The 9310-nt window shown below is 31.8% G+C and overlaps 1 protein-coding gene across 1 annotated transcript; it reads right to left on the bottom strand.

Moving 5' to 3' along the window:
- Positions 1 to 868: 868 nt before the first annotated feature.
- LOC128155193 (uncharacterized) lies at positions 869 to 7583 on the bottom strand. Its single transcript, XM_052816795.1, has 10 exons — positions 7440 to 7583; positions 7169 to 7219; positions 6784 to 6840; positions 6073 to 6126; positions 5057 to 5125; positions 4380 to 4439; positions 4153 to 4224; positions 2732 to 2872; positions 1534 to 1655; positions 869 to 1014 (listed from the first exon to the last, which is right to left on the bottom strand). Exons 1-10 carry the CDS (start codon positions 7474 to 7476, stop codon positions 919 to 921), a joined length of 759 nt encoding a protein of 252 aa, XP_052672755.1. The 5' UTR covers positions 7477 to 7583; the 3' UTR covers positions 869 to 918.
- Between the last annotated feature and the right edge of the window lie 1727 nt (positions 7584 to 9310).

The following is a 9310-nucleotide window of genomic DNA, read 5'->3' as shown; positions in this document are numbered from 1 at the left end:
CATCGTATCTATTGATTTTTTTTTATCTTTTAACAACAGTTTCGACAAGTTTTGGCTTGAACAAGTTCAAGGAATGTTGACAAGTTGGTCCACATATGTAAACGATGACAGACACTCCTCTTAACATCGAGTTAATTGAGTCCAACTATAATTTTTAAGTACTTAGAACTACCATATGTAACGACAAGACATTAATATTTTGCTGATGTGGGCATGAGATCTATGCAGTGTCATTTGTTAAACTTTGTTATACTTTAAATTTACTAGGTGGAAATAAATTTATACAAAATATACAGTAGGGCATTTTTCCAATTTTGTATTGACCCTTACTCAGTAAAATCAAAATTTACTAGAATGAAATTTAGAAGTAATGAGCAACTGCTTATGTATGGGAACTATATATCATATACATGTAGCAATAAATTGCACGTGGCAAAATCTAAACTAGGCATAGCAGTTTTTTAACCTTGAACTAGCAAGAGCACGGAAGTCATTCCATCTTGTTTGTAAAACGCACAAACAAAAAATTAGAACTAATACAGCTAATATTGAAATGATAGCACTTACTATATACAGAATCAACATTTGTTATTTTTATTTTTGCAACAATTACTGTTGCACACAAAGTTTTGTAAGCTCTAGATATGTGGGCAGCAATGAATATCAAAACAGTTGTTCAGGTTTATATTTAAGAAAATGTTCTTTGTAAATAATGACACCAAGTACATTTTTTTCTCTGTGTCGGTTAAATATCTAATATATTTTTCCATGACCAAAAAATTTTCAAAGAATTATCGATGTCTCTAAACATTTTATATATTATATTAGTTTACATATCAAAGACATATCAAAATGAAATCAAAATCACTTTATAATGAATAGATTGATGTTTTATTATGCTCGATTACATCTGAGTTATCAAACTCCGAGGATACTATGGACGCAAGCTTCATCTTCGCAGCAAAATATTTCTCCTCCTGTTGCTAGCTGTTTCATGAGCTTGCAGTCTAGTTTCTGTTTAAAAAAAATAAAAACAACATATAATTCACATGATATAGCAATCGAGATAAAATCTAGTACATCAAAACATGACTGCAGACACAAATGTTTCCGATTCTAGGGCGGATGTTAGAAAAAAAAACAACCCATAATAAATAATCTGATATGTATGCTTTAAGGGGCATGGCCTAAATTTGGATCAATCCCCCCCCCCCCCTGTTTTTATGCTTACAATGCCTTAGTAAAGTATTTCTAATACTAATGGTCAGCCAAAATTTGAGTGTCAGGAATCGAATTAAAAGTGAGATTTCGTTTATATCTACCGAGTATGCCCTCTATTTCTTACGGAAACTTAGACAATAACGCGGGTTATATATTTTATCTGCAATGTCGCCACCTTCATATTCCGCATGACTCACCAAAGAAAGCATTGCTTAAATGTATACAAAGTTCAGCTCATGTCTTTGTTTACATTCTGAATTTGAAAGAAAATTATAGGTTAATAAGACCTAAAACAATAATCATAATACTTACCTCTGCACAATGTGTAGAAAATGGGTAGTTCGGATAGGACCTAACCAAACACACCTGTGTAGCCCCACAGTGATTGCTCCACACACAATTCAAACTTGGGTCGCATGTTGGACAACCAACTCCTTGAATATTCAATCATTTTTTTCGCTTTTAATTAGTGGAATAAAACAATCTCTGATGGATATGTTACGAATATTATTTCAGAAGTAAGGTTAAGAAAAGTTAACTCGTATATTTTTCTAACAACAAAATTCTATATACAAATAGCTAAATAAGTTTCAGATGTATTAAGAAGACTTTATTTAAGGTACATGTACCAATTAAAAAAATAATTTTATTCTTAACTTCCTTTTTAGACGATATGAAAATTCAAAACCTTCAGTATTTCGCAATAAAATGTATTTATGCTATTACCTGTTGTTATACTTTCATGTTAAATACTGAAATCTGATTGGTCAAGACGCAGTTAATAATATTTTCTATTACCCTCAGCGTTAGCAACGCACTTAGCAACGGGTAACATTAAAAAAATGTTACATGCGCGAAAATTATGCGCGTACGGTTCGCTGTAGAATTTACGTTATTCCTATATAAAAGCAGTAAAATTTTCTTTAAAATTAAGACATTCAGTATAACAAAATAAATAGTGCCTGTTTGGGAGGATAACAGTTGAAATTGACACCCCTCGAAAACCATTGTCAACCTCCGCTTCGCGTCGGTTGACAATGGTTTTCTCGGGGTGTCAATTTCAACTGTTACCCTCCCAAACAGGCACTATTTATATATTAGTTAATTTTAAATCAAAGCTATTCCTAATTATTTGTGGTTTTATTTGAACAATATAATTACTCTCTCTCTCTCTCTCTCTCTCTCTCTCTCTCTCTCTCTCTCTCTCTCTCTCTCTCAAATAACTCTCCTAATAACGTTATCATCTTAAATCATAAATACAAACAACATATTGTTTCAAGTAACATATTCACACAGAAAATAGGTAATACAATTGAGGGATCCCCATCCTCAACGATTAGATACATGTTTAGTAAAAAAAAAAAAACTTACTACGGATCCCTGCCTGCCATTTCGATGACAAAAGTATTGAAAAAAAAATATCAAGAGACTCTTTAGTTTACATTATTTAAAAGTAGCATTCATTATATAACTCTATTATAAAAGTTCTATAATTAAAAATAGTGATTACCGGTAGGAGCGTGGGTGGGACGTGGGGTGGTAGTAGTGGTTGTTGTTGTTGTTGTTGTTGTTGTCGTTGTCGGTGGCGGTTTGGTGGTTGTTGTGGTGGTTGTAGGTTTTGGATGCGACACTTTACGGACAACATGTAAATCTGAAACAAAAAGACATATTCTTCTGGAACGCTTAATTTGGACACACCAATGAAATTCCTATTGATTATTGAAAAATGCGCCTCATAATCCAACATGCTGCATAACATAATAATATAGCAATATTTATTGTCCATATCAACTAGTAGAGCGTACTAGCAGTGACTTCAACATGATTTATCGAGAAATATATTAGGTTAAACAAAATATTTACAAGTTGATGGACTCGCACTGCTCAAAATCATCTGCGCCAGGCTAATTTAGTCTACAGTTTCAACCATAGTGTTAATTAATTTAATACATCGCCACGATGTATTTCATTACTTTCATTTTATTTATCAAAAAATCCTTAGACTAACACCATAAACCAAGACAATCAGTCTGTTGTAATTATGTTAATGTCATAGTAATTCTTACTACAGTATAAATGTGCCAAGTTAATCTAAAGCTGCATTCTTTCATAGTGTTTAATCACCACACCAGGATGTATTTAATTACATGTACAAGCGAGTGGTTATCATAAAGTTCGTTGACTAATACAGTTAAACAAGAAAAAAAAATCAGTTGATTATTATCAATTTCGAACGGATTTTTGTAACTCGTATTTACTGTTTGTGTGGAAAGTTTCAGTAGCTTTCAGTTGCGTTTGGCGGTAGACACGAAGTATTCTCCCCTGGCAATCCCACCATTACACAGAAAAAAAATCTTGCCATAAGTTACAAAATGCGAATAATTTTGTATATTTTTTGCCTTGAAATATGATATAAAATTTGCAGAAAGACTCGTTCGTCTGCCTATCAGTTGTTCTTTTTCTTCACTTCATCGCTGGCAAAGATTAAAAATAGAACTTATGAAGAACTTTACAAAAGTATTTATGCTTTATGTCGTCATAAAAAAAACATTTTTTCTTTCATCTTAATAGATTTTAAGCCATTTGAAAACAGTGATTGTAACACTCGTTACGATACGCTGTCCTTGTGAAAATAATGTCAAGTTGCAATCATTGCAGAAAAAAGTTACTAGTAGATAACCCGCTAACGCGAGTTGTGTCATGTATTTTCTTTTTGTAATGCTAGCTTCTTTCATATCCGTATAAAACACAAAAGAAAATATTTTGTCTCGCAAGCATTAAAACCGCGAGCAGCCTAAACTTTATTTGGATTTTACCTTTTAAGTTTGTTTACGCATATAGGTGAATAAAACAAATAAAAATTATCGCGCAAATCCTGTTGTAAAGAGCATACAACAATTCATGAATTTGAATTTAAAATAAGGAACTAACATTCCATTGATCCTGCTAACATTTCCCTACATCCATGACTGAGATGTCGAATTCTCTCTTCCAATCTTTTAACTATATGTAAGATAAAAAAAAATATGTAGCACATGTTATGTAAATGATCGTTGAATGTAACTGATAATTATATTCATAAAAATTTGACATTTCCTCTTTTTTGTCTTTCATTAAACAAATTTGTGAAGATAAGAAAGCTGTTATAATCTTTTAACCATTTGGAACCATCCACATTCCGTTGCTGAAAGCTTCGATGAAATCACTAGGATAGCCTCCTGAAGACACAAGTAAAACACTTTTATAAGTTATGTACACATACAAGTACACGAGTGTATCTATCTTTTATTCAATTATACACAAGATGAAAATTCGAATATAGATGCAATTACCTAATATACATAAATACAGAAAAAGAAAAAAATATTCTTCTAGGCCCTAAATATAGTACTTGATTGAGAAAAATGCTTCCTAATCTAATTCAAAACGTGTTTATGTAACTAAGTTATATCACAACAAACTGTACATTTTTCCACATTTAGATCTATTGAGTGTCATGGCTTTTCCCTCTTATCACCAACTGTCTGTGAATGGAAATCAGCTAGCCTTTTGAGGTCAAAATTGGACTCTTTTCTTGACACGAATTGAAGATAAATTAATAAAAATCTGCTTTGTCATCAGTGTCACTGGATAGTGGTAACACTCTTGTTCTTATATTAAAATGATTTGAAATTAAATATGACGGTTAATTGGTTTCACAATCTAGTCACATTGAAGCTCTGAACTTGAACCGATCATTTCGTTTTATGACCAGCAATGGCTTTAGAACTGAAGAATTCATGGACAATTAACCGTCAAGGCGTGACTTCCATCACAGACTTCATGTAGTACTTACCTTGGAGACAACAACCCTCTACGGGGCTATACAGGTGTGCCACAATGTATTCGTATACCGTCTGCAACGCTGAAATTCATAAAATAATGAGAACCAAACATTTTACGTTATATACCTTTTACAATATCAATTGTTGTAGTAATTAAAACACCATGTAGTGGTTGAATATACGAAAGATGTTAAAAAATGTCAACTGATGTTATAAAATTCCTCGTTAACAAAGTTACAAAAATGAAATTCGGTATACAAATATATGGACAAAAATTAGACAATGTAAAGTGTTTTTGCAATGTTATTTAAATCTGTTTTCGAGTTGTCTTTATGTTCATCAGTTTCGCAAAGAAAGTGTATCGTAAAAAGTGTTCCAATTCCTGTATTTCTCACATGAGCATAAATTCTTCAAAGAAGAAAGAGAATGAATTGTTAACGAAAAAAGAATATCATCTTCAAAAGTCGAACAAAGAAATGTAACGTTGATGACGTGAACAAACAACGCTGTCAGATGAATGAATTCATTGCATCATCTCCCATTCAAAGACACAATGGTTCAGATAGCGTCACTTTAATATGACAAGGAGTGGTTCAGTTTTTTCCCTTTGTTTTAAAGTAGTTTGATGGTTAATTTTTTTTCCCTTTTTTTTCAAGACAATAGAAATAGTTGAGTGCAAAGAACGTCAAATGAGTAAGCTTTTTGATGAGCTTATAACTTGAAACTTTCCACACTGAAACGTAATTTAGTAACATGAAATTAATTGCAATCTACTGTTTATTTATTTTTTGTTTATGGTGTTCAAGTCCACGAACTTTCTGATTATCCCTCGTATATATAGCTAATTTCCGTTAATACGCACAATGTATAATCAGTGGAATCTAATGATTTCCCACGGAGAGTTAGATTTATAACATTAGGTGACAATTTATAATTATGGTAGATAAGATTCATACATGCAGATAATAAAGGGTATTATTATCAGCAAAATAGGGTTGTTATTGCTACAACAAGGCCATAAACATACCGTGAGCATGTTGTGGAACGTGTGGATCCCAATACATCAAAATACCTCCAGTATCTGAGAAATAAAATTATTCTTATTATTTTTGTTCAATACCATGTACTTAAAGAATACTTATTAGATATTTCCCCGTTTCTTTGAAAATACCGTTTATATATCTCTGAAAATTACAAATCTAACGAAGCAATTAGACTTGATTTTACACGTGAAAACCTTTTCAAGATAGGTATATTCAATTTTCTGTCGATGAATTATTTGAGTACAATTAAAAATTTCTTTAATGAATTATTAACATAAATACAAAGTCCGACGCGTTCATAACGACCTCAATTCAAAGTTTTTTTCCTTAACAAAAATTGACTATCAAAAAAGAATTTAAAAAGTAAAGCATTTAAGTTCTATATAAAAAAAATCAAATCAAATCATACACACATAGTTTGTTATCGATATTGTTGCTTGCTATTGTTTGAGATGAATTTTAGATTACCTCAAAGTACGAACAGGGAATAGTGGAATTCAGTTTGTATTTGTACAAATTCGAGTGTACAATTTGCATCATTAAAAAGCACACACAAACCATACACTCACGATTATCAATTTTTCTTGTTTTTCTGTTGGACTTTAAGGTACTTATCTAATTGAAACACATTATCATTATTAAAAAAAATTCTCGACATCCTTTCTTTTTTTTATAAGAGTGTTCGAAGTTCTTACGATAACACTCGGCTGTATCGATAATGGAGCGGATCCCTGGATACGCCCCCAGTGCATCTATAAATAAACATAATATCATTAATTCAGGCACTGCGATTTATTTTTTATCTATGTGGAAATGTTTGTGTAGGAAAAAAAATAATTTCAAGTCTTAAGAGAGTTATTATATTGCAAAAGTCCCGGTTTTAAATGAAGGCAGCACAATGGTAAACATTGTTTCTCTGTACTCTTTATTTCCACAAAAAGAAAATAATTTATAAAAACACACACTAATTAAAACAAATTGTTGGATTAAAATATCACTTTTTACCTCGTTAAAATATTCAGTCTTAAAGTATAAGAGAGAATTTTTGCGCCTAACGTACGTGGATATCAAAAGTCTTACCAGGTATTCCAAAACTCTCTACGGGCCGGTTGGAGATAATGACAAACAGCCCTAAAATTATATCATTCAATAAGTGATGTGATTATCTTGCATAACAGACCATAAAACAAGCCTCAATTATATGTATTTACAAATCTCTTAATGTGAAAAGGAAAAAAAAAACTGGTATCTTTGTAGTTTATTTAACAATAAATTCAACAACTATCAATAAAATTAAATGTTCTCCGGTTAATACCATTGGAATAAATGAAAAACGTGAAAAATACAGTACCTACTACACAAAAGATATTCGTGACCTTTCGGGACATCGTTGTAGAAATAGTGCGCAACTGCCAGGACAGGTGGGCAGATAAGACAGAGTGGGTTATAATAGTTTATTCCCCAAACTACATGTAATCGTTAAATACACACACACACACTAAAGAATAGAAAATACGTACAAAACTGAAAATAACCTTATCTGTCATGAAATAAACATAGCGACAGCCTATAAAGGTATGCCGCACGAACTGCCTTAGATGTCCAGGACAAGTGTTCTTAAGTTTAATGTAGTGTTTGTTCTTTCTATAACAGAAACATACACATTAAATTAGTTTCTTCGTAATTCTTAAAAGTGTTAAAATTTACTTCAAGAAATTTAACATCATTTTAAAAATCCCTTTTTTCTATTCTTATTTACTTTTATCAATAGAAAATATAATGTGTTTGTCCCAAATAGAAACAACTGCTGAAGCACTGAAATAAATAGCAACAAATTATGCTTTAATTATCCTTTCACTTTCGATATGGTATCGTGGACAAAATGTTCACAAGTTTTTGGTATAGAAATATATATAGTGAAAAGTGGAGTGATCTATATCCAGGCAAATATCATCTTTGTCTACTCCAGACACCAAATAACTACAATTAAATAAACTGTCGAGTCTTGTCTTTTCAAAACAGACACGCCTTCAATCTAATTCTGCGTATATCTTAAAATTTAGCAAACATTACTATTTTAAAAAAAATAATTGTTTTTCCCCTTCGATTGTCATGCACAGTTCTAATCCCTGTTCTTTGCATAAAAAATGATCTTATAAGCAATAGAAAACCGATGTTATAGGAATAATCTTGTAAAATCTAAATATAAAAAGACGAAGGCAATATTATATTAAGCTTATAAGAAATTCACATAACAGTATGATTAAGCTCCGTTTGACATTTTGTTTGATTCCATTTTCAAAAAATCCTTACGCCTGGCTGTTGATTAGAAGGTTGACTTACTGTCAAAATTGGGTTTTTGCCCACGTTGTATTGTCCTCTTCCCTGTTATAATTAATTCCACCAAAAATAATTTTGTTGTATATTTAATTTAAGACAGAACATATCAGAGAGGACATAATGAAGAGTCTAGCTAAAGAGGCACACAGATCAGCATTCTCATCACAGCTAAAAAACCGAGTCAGATGAACGCTTACAACGAAGTGCCAGGGACGGGCGATTTCTCTTCGTTATAGGAGAAAATCGTAATATCCGTAAAGTTTACAACATGTTCTAAAGTCAGTGGAAGTAAAAGTAGCTTCGCTGTAAGCGTCAATTCATTATAATCAGGTTCGCCACAACCGTGTTGTACTGTAATGAGTCTTTTTTTATGATTGAAGAAAATGACGTTGTTCTAAATCTAACGTGTCAATAGTAAGGACCTTTGAAACGAAAAAGACGATTCTTTGGCATTTCATATGAATAAGTCATCAGTAAATAAATCAGCGTCTAATTTAATTTTGATAATTTTGTTAAGAAACACGAATGGTTTATTTGACCCAGATCGATTTTACGTATAATTAACAGTTATATATTAAACGAGGAAACAATTCTGAAAAAGGCTAAATTACACATAAAATTACAGTTGTATCAGAAATCTGTTTTCGGTGATCTGTACACAGTCCATGTGATTGACGATCTCCATAGCAATGTAAGTTGAAATAGAGTCAAGACTGGACGCATCAAAACTAATAAAAAGATTACAGTGCCGTCTTAGAGTTCATTACGATGCATCTAATTAGAATTGTCGATAATTTTATAGAGAGTTACGCGTGTCTTCATCCATAGGAAGTGATATCGGTGACAAAGGGATGGATTGACGGAGTGAACATAGCGGCTTCC

The sequence above is a fragment of the Crassostrea angulata genome, chromosome 7, assembly GCF_025612915.1.
Source record: "Crassostrea angulata isolate pt1a10 chromosome 7, ASM2561291v2, whole genome shotgun sequence".
NCBI classification, from domain to species: domain Eukaryota; kingdom Metazoa; phylum Mollusca; class Bivalvia; order Ostreida; family Ostreidae; genus Magallana; species Magallana angulata.
Note: the sequence above shows the minus strand (reverse complement) of the source record. Positions and strands in the feature narration are given on the sequence as shown.

What these genes read in the sequence shown, in the direction of transcription:
- LOC128155193 (XM_052816795.1), bottom strand. Translation starts at nt 7,476, where the DNA reads ATGTCCCGAAAGGTCACGAATATCTTTTGTGTAGTAG. An exon ending in AGAGAGTTTTGGAATACCTG is followed by an intron (nt 6,841 to 7,168) that starts GTAAGACTTTTG and finishes GTTTATTTATAG; the next exon opens with ATGCACTGGGGGCGTATCCA. An exon ending in CGTTCCACAACATGCTCACG is followed by an intron (nt 5,126 to 6,072) that starts GTATGTTTATGG and finishes TATGAATTTCAG; the next exon opens with CGTTGCAGACGGTATACGAA.